Source organism: Eleginops maclovinus, chromosome 24 (genome assembly GCF_036324505.1).
Source record: "Eleginops maclovinus isolate JMC-PN-2008 ecotype Puerto Natales chromosome 24, JC_Emac_rtc_rv5, whole genome shotgun sequence".
In the NCBI taxonomy this organism is placed as follows: Eukaryota; Metazoa; Chordata; class Actinopteri; order Perciformes; family Eleginopidae; genus Eleginops; species Eleginops maclovinus.
Window position 1 is genome coordinate 3,720,571 of NC_086372.1, and position 21,406 is coordinate 3,741,976.

Below are 21,406 nucleotides of genomic sequence, written 5' to 3' on the forward strand. Positions count from 1 at the left end.
TAATATCCTTCACTGTTTGCTATGATGGAAACGTTATTACAAACAGTATTGCAGCAGATGGAACATTCCATGAAGTGGACACAAGTAGAGTTAATGCAGTCTCGTTATATAGTTTATCAGCTATTCTATGCAGTCATGAGTGGCACTTATTAGCCCCCTCCGTAAATCTTCCAGGTATGAAGGATGGCTTAGTTTTCATAGCTATCCCACGGGGCATTATTAAACTGGGAAGGGGGGCGTGCCATTTTGCGCAAGGGACCTCCGCCGACGGGACAGAGCGTAGGCTTCGTTTGGGGCTCTCCGATGCAGTTGACAAGAGAAGACATCTATGGACTACTGTTTCTAACACATCTAATGTAAAGTTTGAGACAAGCGTGATGGCAGGATAACACAGCTTCAGTGTGCATTTACGCACGTCGGACAGCCTGGAGCGCAGGTTTTTAACCTTCGTGCTGCTGCTTGGAACAGCCCTCGCAGTCTGCTCTTCTCGGTACCGGACTGTCTGATGAAAGGTGGCATATATTATGGCTTCTGCTCCACCTGAGGCAAGGAAGTTTGCCCGGGGGCTCAACAAACCGGGCACCGCCGCAGAGCTGAGGCAGAGCGTCTCGGAGGCTGTGAGGACGTCAGTGTTGATGGTGAGAGAAAAAACTCCACCGTCTGTTATGCACTCACAAGAAGACTACATGCAGGTGCTTGCTAACTATGCCGTCTGTCACCCTGTTCTCTTAAGTTATAAGCAGAATAACATCATTTATTTCAGACATTTATTCGTATAGTTATGATGTCACTTGTGGTGCGTTTTCTGCAGGGTGTCTTTTGTTACAACTTTCTCAAAGGAGTTGCCAGGTAACTGAAATATACACCTCCAGCTCTGAAGGGACAACACACACACACACACACACACACACACACACACACACACACACACACACACACACACACACACACACACACACACACACACAAATGCCTGCAGACTTCTTTAGTTCACCCAGTCACCTGACCCCCCCAGGTGCAACTTGCAACCAGATAGGTTAAGACAGAAACAGCGGAATAGTGCCAGAGGTAGAAATGGCAAAAGGCCAGGTCTATCTATTGGCCTCTGGCATCATTTGGCTGATGATGTGTTATACAAATGATTGATTTTAGGATGATGATATACAGGTGATATACTTCTTGAATTCGGCTTTATTGTCTCTGCAGACGGCACTGTTTGTGGTTTCCTCAGCCTGACTCACCCCAACTACCCCAGTGACTGTCTTGTTGCATAATGGTGATCAATATACCGTTTTTCTGCAGCTAATGGCTTTTGCTGTCAATTATGGCTGCTGTCTCTCTCCATGGTCCCAGAGCACTCACTGATCTTGTAATAAAGTCATTAAATGACGCAGACAGTTTAGTCTCAGTTATATTAAGACCTGGGAGCCATCAAACCCACCTCAACTGTCAGGTTATATTGACATGGTCTGTGTTTTCTACACACCAATAACATCAGTTTGAAACAGTGCCAGCACACTTAAGGTGAAGTATGAATTCAGTAGTATAAAACTTGACCAGCTGAGACTGTACAGGTTTCTTTCAAAGACCTGTAGTCACAGGACCAGCGTTCATGAGATCTGGTTAGTGCTAATGAGTTTGTATTGGGGCTGGGCATGGCTCATCATGTTACACCCATACTGTGCAACATTGGCTTCATAGTGCAGTGAAGCAATTGACTAAGAAGCAATGTTTGAACCGTTTGTCTGGCTGCTCTTGCCAAGGGGTTGTATACAGGAGGCAGATTACCAGTAGGAAATTACCAACATCTCGTTATCCCTCACCAGCTTTCCGCCAATGATCAGTGATCATTGTTTTTAATAGGGCTAAGCTATAAGAATTGCTATTAATACATTTCAGAGTAATAACCCTGAAGATTTTCATGGAATAAATATCTGTTAAGTCACTATGCATTGTGCTGTTTTCAGATGCTTAGTAGCACTACCCATGACCACTAAACAAATGTCCCTTTAACTTATTGGGGCAACTGTTCATTAAATTCAGGCCGTATTAGCAGAAATCTGTGCTTAAAGGATTAAACTTCGTACTTTCAGATCACAAGGTATGCATCTGGGTCCCATTATGTGCCTGTAATAGTACTTCTGTGTGAAAGCACTTCTGCTGTCCCTCTATTTTAGACTGTGTACTTATGGTGCAGCTGTTTCCCCTGCCCATTTGACATGGAGACTGACAGGCTGGTATGGTAAAAGCAAATATATATATATAGTATACTAGACATCAAAGAATTTCGTCTCAGCTCAGATTTCTCCTAGGGTAAAGCAGCTGGCCTTGGATTGAGGTGTGATGCATGAGTTGAACCCTAAAGGATGGAGGATGTAATTAGCAGATGAAGGATATGTTGTTATAGTCTCAAGTGTTACTCTTCTTCAGAGTACAGTGGGGCACATTCTGTTATGTAAAGGTAGTCTTTTTACTCAGTTTTAATCCACATTGTTTGAAATGGCATAATGGATGTCATATCAGATCCCTGCGCTGCGTTTAATAATGGATGAGACGATGGTAGGTGTCCTGGCTATTTTTAAACTTGCCCTCTTTCTCTTCCATAACTCGGTGTCACACTAAGCACCCTGAGGGACCATCAATTATGAATTCCTGCATATGTGATAAACCATATAAAATCAAGACTGAGGCCGGATCAGGCAAGCTAGCTGCTGACACACACCATAGTTACTGCAGGCGTGGCTGGCTCATAGCTACCTTAGTAAACAAAGTGGAGGCCCAGCAGTGGAGCAGTAAAGACTTCCCCTGCAGCTTTAATAATCACTTCCAACTGCGGGAAATGCTTGCTTAGGGGTTTTATACGTCTTTATGCCCTCTCCCTGCGTGCTGAATACTGATGTTTTCATGCAAACACACATTTAGAAATGCATACAAACAATAACTTATATAAGATATGTGGCAAACGCATGGTATTATACTTTCAGGTTTTGGTTCAGCAGGATAATCTACACACCCGTTTAAAGTAAATGTCTAACTTTAAGCTATAAAAGAAACCACCAGCTCCTATTTTAGATCTGCAGGTTGAACTGGTATTCCACTAAAGATTGAACTCCACTTCAGGGGATTAATTCTGATTAGAGCATGAAAAACCCCGGCAGAGATAATCTGCAGATTTGCAGATGCTTTAGCACTGCTGACCTATATGTGTGTCATGATACGGGACCTGGGATGAAGCGGGGCGTTCGGTCGTCTGCTGGCTTTGTGGTGTCACAAGCTGCTGCCTCTGATAGCTGAGACTTGGTTTTTTCTGGCCTTGTGGTTTCCATGTCTTCTTTATTTAGGCTACCTCATACTTTATGTCGTTCCCACCCTTAAACGCTGGTGTAAACATGCGCCACCTTTTTCTTTCATGGTCAGTCTGGCATGTGTGTGTTTGTGTACGTGGGTTGTCATTTTCCTGCCTTTATTTCTCCTGCAAGAAAACAGCAAGATGTAGCATCACTGCAATACAGAATTCCTACTCCATGACTTGACTCTGAGATGTTGCCAGTTTCCACCACTTTCAGCAAACAGGAATGCTCTGATCAATGCTCTACAGCCTGCAGGCTCACAATGGGAAAGGTCTGTTCTTGTTTGATAGACACATCATTTATATTGGATGGTTGCTACATGTTTTTGCTTCTTCTGCATGGCCTGCAGTGTTCATTTAAGAGAGCGTGTAAGGGAGATTTCAACTTATTGCAACATCTTCAGTGTTTGCAGGCTGCTTTTGTTGTTAATTGGAAGAATCTGCCATAGTTTAGCAGACACTAACATTACATTTCATGGTTAGCAGACTGTTTCACAAATACCAACAGATCTTTTGGAATAAATGTCTCTTTGCTGTGAAAAGTAAAGACAGTAAATAACTGAACTGTCGGATAATCTGTTTCATTTGTCCTAAAGACCATTAACAAAGCACTTGCTACTTCAATCAGTAGTCTGCAGCCAGGCTTGTGTGCAGAGAAATGTCCAGTGACCATAAAAAATCTTCTGACCCAGTTGCCACAATTGCGCACCCAGTTCTTTGCGTAAAAATAGAGGTTTCCCATTAGTGTGGAAAACCTCCATGTGGAAGTTGGCCGAGATTATAGAATCAGAGCAGTTAACCTAGTGATACTGCATTATAAACAAGCCTAATGCCAGGTTTACTCAGTCAAGAAGAGTATTAAACACAGCCAAAATCCATTTTCTTCATTTCATTATGCACAATGATCCTGTCCTCTAGTCTGACAGATTACCTGCAGGCCTTTTATGAGACACTCAATACCCAAATCACACAAGTGTAACCCAGATTCTGCAGTAATGTTCATTATTATTAGCCTAATTTCAAGTCCCTGATGAAACCATTGGCACATTTGCCAGAGATGAAGAGAATCACAGCACTTTTTCAACTAAGAGAACTACAGGAACATGATCTGGAAAGCAATCCATAAACGAGTCCCAACTACACTCCCTGCTGAGGGCTAACTCAATATGCTAGTGTGTGTATTATGTCCATTCAACAAAAGCAAATGTATCCAAAACATTTCCAAATGTGATCAAAAGTAAATTTCTCCTTTGTATCCTTTGTCTATTTCTTTAATTTATACCCACAGAGTTACATTGAACATTACAGATGTGAGCATTGTCAGTTGGAGCATGTTATCATATTAAGCATGAGCTGAAAGCTCTACAAGGTCCAAGTACAGCCTCACTGAGTCCCTAACACTTTGCATAATGCCATGTAATCACTAGGAATAGTTTCCCTCCCTGTGCATCCCCATGATTCACCATACATTCAGACTTAAAGCTCTGGGTAGATTAAAACTCTTAGGCCTATTGTTGCACAACAAATCCCAGATAGTTTTCCATGCGCATTACATCAAACTACTGCAGTGAAACTTGCAGCACCATCTTTGAAATCATTGCGTTGCTTTACTCTAGGTCACATTACAATATATTATGGGCGAAGCCTTCCTGATGACGTGTCCCTCCACTGCATCTTGATTTATGTGGATGTGTAGAAAGTGAGGTAGATGAGGATTTGTTTTTCTCGGTGAGTCATCATGCGTTAGTGTTGTTGCAGGGTTAGGAGCCGCCTGTGGGGGGCAGCAGTGATGCACGTCTCATACCTTTTTCCTTTAAGCTGTGCAGAAATGAACAGGCTGTAGGCATTTCAAAGACAAATACATGTGCCTTCTTATTCCAGTGGAAAGGAAGCACTGGGCGGATTCATTTTGTGTCAGCATTTACTTATGGCACAGGACTGTCAAAGGGATTAGCCATGGAAGTACAGGTTTCATTTAGTAATCCCCTATAAATCTGAACACACATTCTGATTTATGCAGCTTGTGCAGCGTCTGCAATGACGTTGTGTTTTGGCAGAGTTATCCCTCATTTGTTTCTTTGCTTCCTCTAACACAACAGTGTGTTGTTGCCATGATAACAACATTAATTTCTCATGTATGTTGTTAAGAGTTCACCACATTTCGTTCTGCCAATGCAAAAAAAGTTTGTGGAGTTAATTTATGATCAGGGAGGAATGCCCTAGACTGTTTTGATGATTAGAGGACGAGCATCTGAGAAGAGCATTATAATTATACGCTGACTGAGGGGGATTTCATCTCTGCCACGGCTCCATGTTTACAACTCATGAATGTGTTTTGTGGGTTCTGATGAAATCCTGTTGTGGTCCGGTGCAATCTGTGGTCTCCACACTTTGCTGATGTCTGTGAGAAAAGGTCACTGGGTGCATTATGGGGTGCAGTTTGGAGTTCATTAGATTAATGCGTCCTCTAAAGCAGAGGCCTAATGTAATGACATTGTCCAAAGAATGCTGTGTGGCTTTTTAATGAGCATCAAACCACTGCAATGAAACAAAGTAGCTCGTAACGTTAAAGGAGAACTACACCAATTATTTACTTCTATTAGTAACCGTACCAAGATGATATGAAGCTATTTTATTTGACTCGTGTGTTTTGTCTTATGTTAGAACTCAAGTTGCCCCTTTTCCTCACAAATTCGTAATGGACCCCAAAAATTATTTTACATTTCTCAAGCTCACTTTGAGGCACTGTCAGTTCAGCTTGAGCCAAAAATGATTTAAATAAAGCATTTATTAAAAGTAAAAAATATATTTAAAGGACCTGAAAATTCACTGTTGAAAAAAAATACTCAAGAATGAATCCACGGTGTTTCAGAAGTCAACTATTTTCAACATGCCTATTCTTTAACGTTTTTGAAATGTCAGCATCTATAAAGCACACATACCTTTTGTGGTTGCTATTAGTTACTATAATATCCCTCCAAATACTGCTTCCTCTTTGTTGCTTTTCCAAACGATTTCCTTCTAACCAATCTGCTGCATCATCCACTTAGAAGTAGGTGAAAGTGTGTGATGAAATATTTACGCCAGCTGCCGGAGAGAAGCTGAAGTCAATTCTGAGAATTGTTTATATGTGCATTTAAATCACAAAGAAGCCTGTATTCCTTCAGATAACACCCAGAAAGATGTGAGGATGCTGGGATGTTAATGAGATGATTTGCAGCGGGTTGCCAGGTTTGTCCTGGGTGTCCTATGACGCATCATGCCTGATGAATCAGTCGGACCAAGTGTTAATGGCTGTGAGCCTGGCACCGCGGGACAAGGGAAGTTAAATCATCCCTTTTTATGTGTTGGAGGGCATGTAAATGACATCAGAAAGATGACTACATCGATTGTAATTCAAAAGAGGAAGGAGGGAAAGAAGGCAGAGAGTAAAACATTGTCGCTGCAGCCACTCTGTGTGTGTGTGTTTGTGGGTGAGTGTGTGTGTTAACCGGCTGCTTTTACCGTTGACAAAGCATGCGGAGTCAGAGAAATGACTAAGCTGCAAGCGTGAGGGAGGGAGAGAGCCCGCTGGGAGGAGAGGAGAAGGGAAAGTGACAGGCAGTGATGGAGAGAGATGGCAAGGCTGAGAAAAGAGGGAGAGAAAGCAAAGCAATGAGGAAAAGCGAGAGAGAGAGAGAGAGAGAGAGAGAGAAGTGAGCGCGCCTGAGCATCCTCATCCTCGAGCAGAAGGAGGAAGGAAGGAAGGAAGAGGAGTCGGAGAGTCTACGCCCTGCTCCGACTGAATGAGCAGCTTCTCTCCTCCATCCCCGCTGAGCTGCACACAGGAGGATAGGACTTCCTTGGTCTGGGATTTGCTTTGGAAGATTGTGTTTTCAAGCAGAATGGTTGGGAATCCTTGAGGAAGCTGATTGCGACTTTTCAATACACCTGTAAGATGACTTTCTGCGGGAGTGGTCAAGGTTGAGAAATACTTGGAAATTAAGGCGGAGAGTTTAGAACTTAGGCTCGTTTTTCCCTGCATGGTGTTGGCGAGCGGCTTGTGGCACCATGGGATGCACCACCAGCTTGGTTCTGTTGGAGGGGCTGCGCTCCATCCTCGTGAGGAACTGTGTCTACATCAAGGGGGCGGTGGAGCTCGGGGCTCTTGAGGAAGAAGAGGAAGCACTCAGTCTGAGAGGATCTCAACTCTTGTTTCCCAACACTGCGCTGGTAAACCCACTTTGAAATATTACTCTTAGCTTTCCTGCATGATGGTCATTTTCCGTCATTTTCCATATTTTTCTGTCTCCACTTTCTAGAGTTACAGTAGTTTCTATTGAGTATCCAACACATACACCATCATGTCTTTCTTGAGGTGAAAAATGAATAATTTACCGATAGACTTGAGAGTTGTCGGATTAAACATGAGTTGCTGCACAGATCAGCAGAATTTTTGGCTAATAATCCCCCTAATAGACTCCCCTGAGGAACTATATCTAGAAGTCACGTGTATCTTCAGTGCCTCCAATCACACAATTACTGGTCCAGCACATCAAAAGCTCAACGTTTGGCTGCGATGAAATATAAGTCTCAGGATTAGTTTTTTCCATAGTCAGTAACCATATTGTCTCCCACCTAAATGTATGCACTGCTACTTTAAGCCACTTCCCATCCCAAGTGAGCTCCATTAGCCCACAGCCTGCCCCGTGTTAAATCAAAGAGATTAAATGGAGAATCAATAGTGAGGGGGTTAAGTCGGATCAAGGACGTTCACTATAAACCATTATCATTTCTGGATGCAGGGTCCCCTCTAACCTTCCCTTGAAAACAACAATTACATCTGCATCCATTCCATTCTCCAAATGATGGCTCAGCTGGAAAACAAAAGAAGTGCTCAGAGCAGAGCCTTGGATTCACAAGCAAAATGCAGCTTTTGACATTTTGCTGCTTTAAGAATTCAAAGAGTGGAGATAGAAAAGCCTCCAGCATGCTGCTCTTGTTCCTACTGTGGATTATTCCTTGTAAACATTCGAAGAGAAGACTGAATGAATCTAAATGTTGTTCCTATGGACTAATGCCATGCAGGGGCTTTCTGTTGCCGTACCGAGAGCTCTGACGTCATAGCGAGTGTGGAACTCCCCTCTCTCGTATCATATTTAACTTGTCCCACATGTTTTCCACTACCTGGAGCTACAGTAGTATGATGTTGACCACAAGACAGAGCGGCTCTTTGCTTCTGTGATTCAAGGATAATCAGTATTTAGTGGGATGGGTAATGGCTTCGACATATGAGGGCGCTAACTACGTGTGTGTGTGTGTGTGTGTGTGTGTGTGTGTGTGTGTGTGTGTGTGTGTGTGTGTGTGTGTGTGTGTGTGTGTGTGTGTGTGTGTGTGTGTGTGTGTGTGTGTGTGTCAGTGTGAAGGCGAAGTTGCACTTCTTTTCAGGCAACACCCTCACACTTTCTCTCCCCAGGGTGCCAGGAGTAATGGTCGGCTCCCAAACATTACGTCAACATGCCCTTATGCAATTCTCCATAGACTTGTGTGACGCTCTACGTCTGGGGCTGTGTGAGTGTGTGTGTGTGTGTGTGTGTGTGTGTGTGTGTTTGCCTCTGGGGAAGGGTGTGGAAGGCTAACATGTCCTAATGGGTTCAAGCTGTGTAAAAACAAATGGACGCCACCCTACACATTCTCTCTCTCTCAGTTATTTTTTGTATTTTTGTATCATGCTCATACACAGATGGTCGAGTAAACTCATTTGCACTCCCATCATACACAGACACAAACTCACACACCCTGGTGGTATTGCTGGCGTCGAACCAGCGACAGCTCCAGGAAGCGTGATGGCCTGAGAGAGCGCTGCAGAGATGTGGCTGAATGAAGCGGGATGACCTCAGCGCAGCCTGGGTCTTTGACAAGAGGCTGATTATCACGCTGAGCTGGTGACGCTGTCACTGAGGCCCGGGCAGGAAGGCAGGGACGCAGTACAGTCAGCAGATCTCTAGACACAGGCCATAAGAAAGTCAAATCACAGAGCTGCACTCCTTTTGCTTTAAATACTTCACCTCCAAAATACCCTTCAAGCACTGAGTTTGCCCATTCAGTTTAATCTCTCAGTCCAATCCATGACAGTGAAAGGTCTACAAATGGAAACAGAAATTGTTTCCGACCAACTTGAGCATTTGAGTTTCAGCTCACAAATTGGTAGATTTACCATCTTCAATCTTTCCTACTGCGTGAATAGAGAATAGAATCCTGATTTGTTGTCAGAGGCTGGTTTTGTGTTGCTGTGAGTTTGGGTAACAGCATAACTCTACTGATGAGTTTGGAAGAAGGTGCATGTTTGTTTGGAATTTTGTCTAGTCTGCACATTTTTTTAAGTATCAGCTTCCAAGACGCTCGACAGAGCTCATCACATTGCTGCTTGGGCTGATGCCCCTCTTCCTTAGTCTGTAGCTTACCTGCTCTTGCTATGGTTCTACTGCCGTTCCATCTGTAACGGTTACTCCTGTGGCTCTTAAATTCTGTTCCACCTCACCTCCCTAAGTTAACCAACCTTATTTTACAGCTTCCCGTATTTTAAAATAACTTATTTCTCTGAATGGTACATTTCAGCGAGTCCCTTTGAAGCGAGTACAGTTATGCAAATGATGCACTGTGCCTCACACATCAGAGAGCCCTGCTGTACAGAAGAGCGAAACTCACACACTTGCACACACACACACCCTTGCCCGCCTTTTGTGCTACATTTTGTTAGGAGGGATGGCGCTGAAACTGCACCAGAGAGACAACGGCCTTTGAAGTCTTCCTGACCCGTGGCATGTCATCCCCTCTATCTGACATCCAACCTCCCCCCTCTCCCTCTGCTGCACAGAGCCCCAACTTCTCCTCCCATAGATATATTTGCATGTGTTATTACCCATGCTTGTATAGTCAGGAAGATTCAGTGGCTTGTAAACAGCGCTGTGGTTTGGGAGTTGTGTCTAACGCAGCAGAAGAGAGTCAGGAATTGCATACATTTACCCTCAGTAATTCCTTATTAAAAACTCTAAATGTCATCATTCTGAAACACTCTCTCCGATAGAAAACAGCTGAGCCACGGCGCCTCAAAGATTAAAGGATAGGGATCCTCCTCGGAGAGAACGCTGACTGCATGGAGAAACAAGGGGCAAGTCAAACCGTTCCTGAAGCAGCAGGCGAGTGTGTGTAGAGCCGGATAAAGGGGGAGAGTGTTTGAACTGACCCTGCTGTGAGTGCCCGCTGCAGCGGATACGGCTTAGCAGCAGTTCAAAGCTGAACAAAATATCAACGGGGAGCAGAACTTTATGAACACAGATTGAGTGTCTGAAAACGGTCGCTGCTCATGACAGTTATTTTTAGAAATGTCAACAGTGCTGCAGTTTTTAAATCCAGTGTAGGGTCCACAACTGTTAGAGAAGAACCTCGAGGATCTTTCTGTCCTGTCATTTAATCGCATCATAAACAACTTAGCCAAGGCTTTTTCCATAAGTGAGGAATAATGCATGTATCTGCCCCATGATTTGGATCCGCTCCAATATGTAATAGGTTTTTCCTTGGCCCATGCTACACCAGCAAGTCTACTGATATTAATCCCATTGAATCAGTACAATATGCTACACATCTTTAAAGTATGCAGGCTTCAAAAATGTTCAACCCCTTTTTATGCAGTTGGATGTTTGTTCTTTAATTCCCTATTCTTTATCGGCTGACACCTATACCGACATATCTGAAGTGACCTAATATCGGCCGGTTCCTCCCTTAATCCTCTAGGTACAGCTCATGGGCTAATACAGCCACACACATCAGCACTAACTCTCTGCTTATAATCTGTTGCCAAGCCAAAGATCTCCAGCATCATCCTCACAATAGATGTATGAAGCAGACTAGATAGAGGCGTGTCGCTGTTCATTCATATGGAAGGTGCTCAGCGGCGCATGAAGCCAAAGAGGTTCACCCCGCAGGTATTACATTACCAAGTCCTTCCACATCTGTGGGAATGTGGAGAAAGCGCAGAAGTGTTTCCTTTAACTCTATCTCCCAGCTGCATTTTATTCCAAGCACGGAAATCACTCTGAATTCAGATATAAGTTACAACTTTTAGTTATTATCTAAATAAGGTGTGTTTACATTCGTACTTGCAAGCTGATTTACAATAAGAATTTACAGATCTCTTTCCCAGTGGAAGTCAATGGGGAAAAGTCTTGATCGGCCAAATGGCCTCACAAGATGGGTCTGGAGGTTGTAATTTTTGATGTGGCCTCTAAAAGGATTGGCTGTAAACTCTGTCCTGTGTCTGGGGATTTGAGTCAGCATCATTCAGAGGACAACAACTTTAAAAAACAAAACCCCCCCCTCTATTAAGTTTAGCATTTTTGGTGCCGTATTGTTATTGCTATTAATGTCATTCGTAGCCTGAATGTGCAGAATATTTACACTCATTTGTAGGCTGCAACTTAAAGTGTTACACAACTTTTTGTCATACACTCTTTCCTTACAGCTTTGTCTTTTTGCACACACACACACACGCACACACACGCAGGTGGACACTTGACAACATTATCTCATGGCCTCTTCTAAGTTTTTAATGGGGGAGTGGTCCATTCCTCCTCCCCGCCTCCTCACACATACTGTAGATACGACACACACTCATATCCACACATACTCTCGCAGCTGCACAGCTGTGAGGGTGGGAGGCCCTTCCCTTCTGATGAGAGAAAGAGGGGAGAGAGGGAGCGGGAGGCAGGGCCATTGTGATTGAGTACAGAGGGAATCTGACTGGACGTGGACAAAGCTCTCTCCACCTTCACACACTGCGGGCAGTTCAGTGCCTAGCAGTGTGTGCAGTGAGTTCACACCTGGTCACGGACAGGCAGGATTGACCACCATGCAGGGCCGGGCCGGCAAAGCCCCCAAAAGGGAGATGGTGATAGAGTCTCCCCAGCAGTACAGGAGCGTGGCTGAGATAGAGGCAGAGGTGGAGGCTGGGTCACAGGTGGTAGCGGTAAGTGGGCCATCTTTTACCTAGAAGCAAATCATATTTCCAATCCTCTGTGGTTGTAGTAGTTGTAAGTTGAACCCTTTGTTTACAAAAGTTATTTTATCTCTAAGATCCAGACTCAAGAGCAGCTTTGAAGATTGAAGGGGGGAGATGGAAATGGGAAATAGCAGCTTCAGGGCACACCTCCCCAGGGGACTAAATGTTGATCTTTTTTAAGGAAATGGAGCACTTGTGGCTCTGTTTGTTTCCTGTGCTTCAGAGGTAGGCAAGTTGGCTGCAAAGTTGGTGGAAAGGTAAAGAGGCAGGTTGACATATTTTTATCTCTTAAAGCTATAGACATTTCATAATTGGGCTAGCGTTTAGGAAGATCATTATACATTTCACTTATAGAGTGATAGAGTATTTTCAAACTGAACCTATTTGAGCTTAAAATGCCTATCAAGCCTTTAAATGAAACTTGATCACACATCTGTGTCTCTGATATATTCATGCGAGTTAATTGCTGTCACAGTTCACAGCTGCTTGTTGTTATCTTCTGTCTGAAGGGAATTATCCAGTTGAAAATCAGGACCAATGATTTTCTGCTTATCAGATGATGTTTTGCATCCAAAGGGCCGAGAGATATGGAGGGATATTTTCATTACGTCATCAGGAGGATTGGTTGGGCGAATCAGGATCTATGGTCAGACTGTTTAATTGGTCTCAGTTTGTAATGTGTTCATTGGATCCACACCAAGGGGCTAATCCAAATAATGTGGATCACATCCACGCCCAGCAGCCTCAGGAAGGTGACAACTCTTGGATACATTTGTCAAGTGGATGATTTACTACCAAACGTTCTGTTTTATACTGTCTAAGGGCTTAAAGCACAACAATGCAGCCTCACAGAGCAGTATTATTAAGCTCATTTATATTCATAAATCTGCCATTGCTTTGATGCTTCACAGAAAAGGAAATCATGCAGTTCAGCTTTGTCTCTTTATTTCAAGTTTGAAAACAAAAAAATGTCTTTCAGATCTTTGCATACTTCTTTGGGTTTCTTGATGTACAGACCAAACCACACGTGTTTATCATATGTGAGCATTATTTTTTTAATATCACAGTCAGGCCGGAGGAATCCCTCGGGTGTTTTCTCTGGAATGTTAGATCTGACGTCTTCAGTGCCGGGGGAGTTTAATCTTGGCTAGATCATGAACAATGCTCCTTAATCTTACCCCTATAATGTAGCGTACGGATTTACTATGGAATGAAGGGTTTCATTTGGACTGTATGTTTTCCTGGGGGAATTGGTATGAGTTAGTGCCTCAGAGAACAGATTTGTAGAGATGCAATGACTACTTCTTACTTCTCCGTGAGCTCATGACACTGTGACTGGTACAATGGCACACACAGACTCTCACTCATGCATCCATCCCTGGCTACTACTAGCATCTCCTCTTCTGTTAACTCACATGCATGTGTGTGTCTCTGTGCCAACTCCTGCTACTGTAGCTGAAAGACAATAGCAGCTTGTATTCCAGACAGTGTGAACACCCCGGATCTGTAACTCATCCCATGCACTAATACCCTTATCAACATTAGCATTGGTCAACAAATCCACAAGTATTTCCAAAGTATACCTTGCCACATGTTGTTAATCCACTGCTGTAATCCGCTTTTATAGGTAAAGCCGAAGATCATTGAGCCCCTGGACTATGAGAATGTGATCCTGCAGAGGAAGACCCAGATCATCAGTGATGGCCTGCGGGACATGCTGCAGTTCCCCACAGACGACTTCCAGGTAAGACGAGCAGAGAGTTATTTATTGAGCCCTGGAGGTACATTTTAGTTTAGGTTATTCCCTCTCACAGGTCAAACTGGGTGGCAGAGCAGTGACCTTGAATGTGGTGTTTATTAAGACTGTCTGCACTTACGCAGAAGTTTGAAATAGCTGGAGACAATTATAGCACCCGCAAGATTTTTAGATTGTTTTTGTCCACTTTTTATAAACTATTTTACAGCTTTTATTTTATTTGAGAAGCGGTCTTGTTAGTAATCCTCAAAGTTAATTTAATGGCTTTTTAAAGATGTTCTTAGAAACACTACAGAGGCCCTGAAAGGCAATTTGGAATATAATATGGTAAACATTGAAGTCCATTCAAGCCTGCTCTATACTTTTTTCCCTGCAGTGATTAGTAGTGAACAAGAAATGAGACAATTGCCAGGATATTCAGTTTTGTTGTTGTAAAACTCACTTCCGCCTCACAAAGCAGAAGTGCACCACTTGTAAAAGCATTTTAGCCAAAAGAAAGAAATTAGAGTCATTATATAACTTGCAAACACAATATTGGTACCTGGTGTTTAGAGTGCATTGCAAAATGTAAACTTGGAAGGAGCTTGAACGTTTTGAATCCAATTAAAAACATGGAGTAGTGGTTAACTGTTGCCTCATGTGGCAGCAATGGGTGTTATAAAGACAAGCAAACACTCCTAAAAAAGGACAGAAAAATTCCCCTGTTTCAATAGAAGGGATAAAAGCAACTCTTAGATTCTCCGTCACGTTGTGTTCCCAGGAAGACAAACAAATAAGATGTTAGAATGTGGGTCTTGTTAGATCTTGAAGTTGTTTAAGTTCCTCTTCACTGCGCCTCGCTTGTGTCCTCGAGGAAATCATCTCCGAGGATATATGATAATTATGACATTACTTGGTGAACCCGTGTGTTAAATCGGCTATACATTTTGGCTCTTGTAAACATTTACACGCTACATGGATCTGCTGTTCAAAGGGGCTCACAGACTGTGTCCACATTACATCACCGTAGTGCTGGGATGGATCTCAGCAGGGCCCACTCCCTAAGAGAGAGAGTGGGAAAACAGGGACAGACCCACGCTGTAATCCTTGGTATTCCTCAAGACTCCTGAAAAAATATTGCAAATTAAGGTTCCCTCTTCCTCTGTCCAATTCCAAGGATTGTAATACAAACAGTAACACCCTAACTGATAAATGAAGGCGACAAGGCGAAAGAATAGAATCAACAAACCTGTGAGAGGTTTGGAGAAATGACAGAATATGTGGTGGGAAATCTACACAAACCGTCTGCCTCTAGGCTGTTGCACAATCAGTTCATGACCAGTGGTTTGCATTACAGGGTTGCCTGCAGAGCACAGCCATTAGGAACTGCCCTGTGTGTGTGTGTGTGTGTGTGTGTGTGTGTGTGTGTGTATGTGTGTGTGTGTGTGTGTGTGTGTGTGTGTGTGTGTGTGTGTGTGTGTGTGTGTGTGTGTTTGTGTGCGTGTGCGCACGTGCGTGTGTGTGTATGTATGGTCCAACCCAGTCCATCCATCTGTCTAACCTGCCATATGTTTTACATCACTGGGTTCAGGGAGGAGAAAGGGGGGAGCCAGCCAGACATATGGGTCTTGCATGTGCACGTGCTGCATAGATACACCCACCTAGATACACCCACCTAGATACACACACCTAGATACACACACCTAGATACACACACTTAGATACACACAGTTACTGGGCATGCAGAAGAACCTCAATGTAGAATATGGTTCAACTTACCCTGCATGTGTATTCATGTACAGGAAATGTTATATGTGTAACTAGGACATATTTAAAGGCCTTCTGTAATTGACATTTAAAGATTTGTATGTCTAACTCTTCCTCTCCTTTTGGTTCTCATATCAATTGGCTTCACTGGCATGACGTTTTGGTTCTGTTTCTTTATGTTTAAACATATCATTTTTTTGACAGTTGGCATATAAGGTATTCCTCTGTCTGGAGCCCACATTTAATTTACTTATTCAGGGATAAGACCTACGCTACGATTGCAGCTAAACCCAGCATGAGACATTTATGCAAGGTAACATTGCAAGCATCAAAGCTTGCACATTCAATCGATATCGATCCCTAGAGTAGTGATCAAGTAAGAGAGACATTTCTCCTTTGCACCAGGGTATTCCATGAATGGATCATGCACATATGTACAGATTAAAACTAGCACAGTCACTTTCATCTTTAAAGTGGAAAGAGAACTTCACTTCTCTTTGCCGGTCCCAAACCACCAGATATCCGTCTATCTGCCCTGCAGTGTCACTGCCTGTGGGAACACGCTCCTCTGGCCCAGTGGAAGCCATCAAAGCTCCGGTTTAATGACTGGGAAAGGAATGCTGTTAATTGGCAGCCAGCAGTTCTTGCTAACAGTTGATAGACAGGGCTGCGCTCTGGTCAAAATGTCCCGTGTGTGACTGATCAAACAGAGAGGCGGTTTGTGTTGAAGGGTCTGTTTCCAGTGCAATGGAATAAGTACAGGCTGGGAAATAGGAAGTGAGTGCAGCTAAAGTGTCAATGAAGTGTCAAACTGTGCTAAAACCGCAGTATGCTAATTGGGAATTCACCTTAAAATGTAACTGAAGCGCTTATCTACTCACCCATTAGTTTTGATGATCACCAACGTGGGCCCCAGCCCCCTCTCATCCTGTCTGTCCAAAATCAAAACTGAAGATGGACTTTGAGGAGTCCTTTCTTTCTTGCTTCAAATTAAACTAAAAGTTCAATACTTGAATGCATTGTTGAAATATGGAAGCAAACAGAGAAAGCTCAAGGTCTCTTCCAGCTTCACATAAATTTGATTTGTCAACATTTTCCTCACGTATGACGCATTATAAATGTTAATAAGCTCATATGTCCTAACCGAATAATCTCAGTTTGGGCTACTGACAAGTCTCTGAAAGCCTTTGCTGGAGTGAAAGGGACAAATGAGGGCATGTGTATATGCTTGAAAAGGAGATTTATGACAAAACTAGGTCATTGTGCCACTGTTTCCTTCTCATCTCTGTGGTTTGAATGGAAAAGCAGAACACTAAGTGGGAGCAAGACATGCCAGCCAACAGTCTCGATGCCCGGGGCGCCTCTTGCTGCTCAGCTATGGATCCCCGCTCTCCTCTCTCTGCTGTGTCTGTCCAATAAGGCCAGCAGGATGAATAATGAGTGGAATAATACTGACTGCAGAACACTCTCTTTTTACTTTGAGCAACTCCAAGGATTAAAAATACCAGCTCCTTTCATCTCTTCTGTTCCCATTTGTTTCAGAGATTAGTTTATGATTAGTAATATGACTCAAAAAGATTTGTATCTTTAAATTTGAAATTGAGACCGATATTAGTGACATTAAAAGGAATCAGAGAGGCGTAGTAAGTAGCATTTCTGCTGAAGTGTCCTTGAGCAGAGGTCTTCCTTTGAGGGAAACACAAAGACAAGTTCCCTATGAGGATCAATAACATTTCATAAAGTCATGAGAGGCAGTAAACTCAACACCAAACAACACCAAAGCAGGAAATGAATGTGCTCCTCTGAATAAACAGCAGCAGGATGGGTCTGTGTGCCAGTGTCCTCCATCGGTCTGTTTTCATGCCTGCTTCTCCATCTCTCTCCTCAGATCTCCACCCTGAAGCGCCAGGGTAGGACTCTGTTCTCCACCGTGCCAGAGACTGCGGAGAAAGAAGCTCACTCACTGTTTGTCCAAGAGGTAAAACTAATACACACCTGGACGTAAGCCTGCTTTGACCGTCCTTTATCCCTCGGCCAAATCCTCGCCCTCTCTGTCGTGACTGAAGCCCGGCTCTATCCTTTTGTTTGGAGCAAAGCCAGGTTTTCTCTTCTTTCCCCCAAACACAGGTGCTTCACCTCTGTCCAGTTAACTGGCTCTCATAGCCTGAGTCAGATACTGGAGCTCAGACTTGAATCCAGCCAGCGATTAATCCTGATGTGTTTATGATGCACGAATAAAGCAGATTACATTTCAGAGGAAGCGAAGAAGAGAAGTGTTCACATGATTTAGAGACAAGGGGAATCTGATACTTTGCATGTCTAAATTGTTTCTGTTAGCCTTTAAATGACATCATGAACAGGATTTGTGTTCTCCACCCTCACATGTTTTCGGCTACAGATGGAGTCCACAGTTCAGTGGAGGTGCATGTCATGTTGTTTCAGGGTGCTGGGGTTGGTCGGGGTCCTGATAGAGCCTGATAGGGGATAGTCCCCCCTGGCTGCAGCCAGGAATTACATCATACCTACATCTGGAGTCGCTGTGAGGCCTCATGCAGATGGACTGTTCGCTGGATGGATTTTTCCACTTTATAGTGACCCTTTGCCTCCGTCAACATGTTTATTTTAACACATATTGGACCAGAAAGACACTCAGAGAGCACAGACCTACATCACGCCAGAGGACAACCACGCAATCACATGCTTTTCCGAGCTGGGAAGTTCGACATGGGTGTGTTCATGAGCTTTAAACCAGCATGTAGGAACAACCTGAGCTCTAAAAGAAGATGTGTTGCAGGCCCATATTATTGCCCATTGTTACCCTATTGCGTCACACATAAAGTGGAGGAAAACGACTCAGTTGAGCCAGAGGGTGTGGACCATTTTCTCAGACATCCTGGCTGTTTTTGACCTTCTGAGCTTAAATAAATTGTGGGTTTTGTCATTATTTGTTGGCAAAAATGGCCAGAAATGTTGTTACTTTTTGTCTACAAAGATCATTTTCTGTCTTGATTGTCTGCTATTTATTTAAAAATGTATAATTGTTCCCCTCTTACCCCATTACCCCCTTATTTTCACCGCCCTTAAGGTGGATTTATTGCATTGGAGAAGTCTTACCTAAAGCTCCTACAATCGTAAAGTCTACCTTAAAAGCAACTGAGTCCGTTCTCACTGAAGAGTCGTTGGATAGAAATGTAATTTTCCCAGGATGTTTAAGAAACCCGAGCCTCCCCCTGTCTGGACCCTGTATGTTAGTACTCGTCTTAATTTGCTCTGTTGAAATGACCTTTTCGCTTTGTGTCTCTGCAGTGTATCCAAACCTACAAGTCTGACTGGCATGTGGTCAACTACAAGTATGAGGAGTATTCTGGAGACTTCCGCCAGCTCCCAAAGTGAGTGTGTGTGTTGCAGCTTTACCTTTACATACTATAAAATAGGTGCAGCACAGAGTAACTGTTCAGTTGCATTGAGGGAGATGTGATCAGTAAGTAACTGAATCCGCTTACTGATCACATTCTGTTGTTTTCTCTATTGTTTTATATCCCTAAATGCATGTTTTGTGGAGCTAATAGTCTTCTTTAGCCCTCTGCCCTTTGTTTACGGCCCAGTGGATGTTTAAGAAACACGGAAACATGTGTCTTGGAGGCTGCAAGCTCTTCCACAACTACAATAGAGGCTTCCTCTGTTTTTTCTAGCAAAGATAAGTACAGCTATTCTGGGACTGCCGTCGATGGATATCATTAAATCCCAAGGGAAATCCCACAATGCATCAAAGTGTGTGTCCTTGGTGGTGCGACTTTCCTTAAGGACAGGAATGCCCTTTACAGATGTTGTGTTTCAGGTTTTAAAACATCCTGGAGTGAAAAGTAGACAAGCCCCGGCCTTGACCTTGACTCTGTTTATGCTGGTAGCTCCCCTGAGCAAGCTGGGTCTTGTAAAGGTCAAAAGTCAACGCTCCTTCTGGGGTTTGAGCTGCACTTAGAGTAGCAGCTGCAGCACTCGGGCTACTTCCTGTAAAAGAAGAAGCACTTCTGAGGAGAACTGAAAACAATAAGCGTTTTGCGCTTTTTAGATTCAGAGACATATGTGTATATTTCTTCAAGATACACAGTCAAGATTTGGAAACAGTTTTGACCCTTTTCTGACCTTCAAACAACATCTTATTATGATTGTTTTTGCTTCTGCATGAAATAGACATGGGGCTTTCTTTGGTCTAGGTCGCAGATGCCAAAGGGCTCTCTAGATCTAAGAACTCTGATCTTTATCCCTCTCTTCCTGAGACCTTTTAACTTGAAATCAGAACACAGTTTTTTCCCAAAATAAACTGTCCCTTAAATGCTGTTATATGATCATTCCTAAAAGCATTATCCTCATATGAACTAGCCAACATCAGGAAATGATCCATGTGGGAATCATTCTCACTTACTGAACATTTGGTTTAGTTTGCGGATCACAACATGACGCCGTCACACCATGTTTTCCTAGCCATTTCGTAATTTGGTCATAAACAACAAAGTCTCTTGAATTTGTCTGACAATTTAGGCAGTAAATGTCACTTTCCTTCTCACACACAGCTCCTTAATGTTAGAGCAGAGCACAGTGCATGTTTGAAAAGGGCTTTGATGACTAACATCAATCCTTTTGAAGGACATGCGAGTCCCTGTGGTACCAGGGTCTGACTTGTACTTTTCCTGTACTTTCAGCAAAGTGTCAAGACCAGAGAAACTGGCAGCTCACCTGTTTGAGGTGGATGAAGATGTGGAAAAAGACGAGGTAAATTCACCAATCCTAAACCATCTCTGTCCCATAGTCTTCTCAGATTCCCTTCTGCTCTTTAGGCAACTTTTCTCTAGGCCTCACCAAACCCAGCTCACTCAGAAATTGGGCAATAGATCACACACATTATATTGAATATCTACCTCAATATGTTATTCACTTATTTAATTCCACTCTTTTATTACAAGCCGACCTTTAGAGGTTTTGTTTCTCGTTCTGTGCTTGTCGCAGTTTCCCAGAATATCTGACATCCAGGATTTTAAGGGCCGAATAACCCCATTAATTACCTCGCTTCATGCATTGATTTAACTGAAGGCCAGTGACCTTTGATGTACACGGCGTCACGGCTGAAATCCCCTGAGATTAGAGGAGTGCAGCGTTGATCTAAATCTTAATGAAGGACGGAAAGTCAATGAAGCCTCTCCTCCCAGTGTGTAAATACATGTAATATTACCTCTGTTTATTTCCCTTTAATGGTAGCCTACATCCGTAATGTGTGTTGTGTGTGTACTTCCTCCTGCAGGACACAGCCTCTCTGGGATCTCAGAAGGGAGGAGTGTCTAAACACGGCTGGCTGTACAAAGGCAACATGAACAGTGCCATCAGTGTTACCATGCGGGTGGGTAACAGCTCTAACAGCCTTTCAAAGCCCCTTCTCTTACTGTTAGTAGAGACTGCAGGGATTTTCTATAGTGATGATGATTCGCATGTTAGCACACAGTTGAAAGGCAGGCTGGCTAAAGGG

General features: G+C 43.4%; 1 protein-coding gene across 4 annotated transcripts in view; it reads left to right on the forward strand.

Annotated features, from left to right (window-relative positions):
• Positions 1–306: 306 nt before the first annotated feature.
• The window catches only part of dock9b (dedicator of cytokinesis 9b), a 41,204-nt gene continuing 20,104 nt past the window's right edge, over positions 307–21,406 (forward strand). For 2 of the 4 annotated variants that reach the window (XM_063877726.1, XM_063877727.1), the window contains exons 1-6: positions 307–638; positions 14,014–14,130; positions 17,777–17,866; positions 19,195–19,277; positions 20,589–20,658; positions 21,185–21,280. In XM_063877726.1, the coding sequence (XP_063733796.1) occupies positions 525–638; positions 14,014–14,130; positions 17,777–17,866; positions 19,195–19,277; positions 20,589–20,658; positions 21,185–21,280 (570 nt within the window). In that variant the 5' untranslated portion in view covers positions 307–524. Of the gene's footprint in view, positions 639–12,065; positions 12,354–14,013; positions 14,131–17,776; positions 17,867–19,194; positions 19,278–20,588; positions 20,659–21,184; positions 21,281–21,406 lie in introns of those variants that run through there. The other 2 variants (XM_063877725.1, XM_063877728.1) reach the window with 1 other exon arrangement.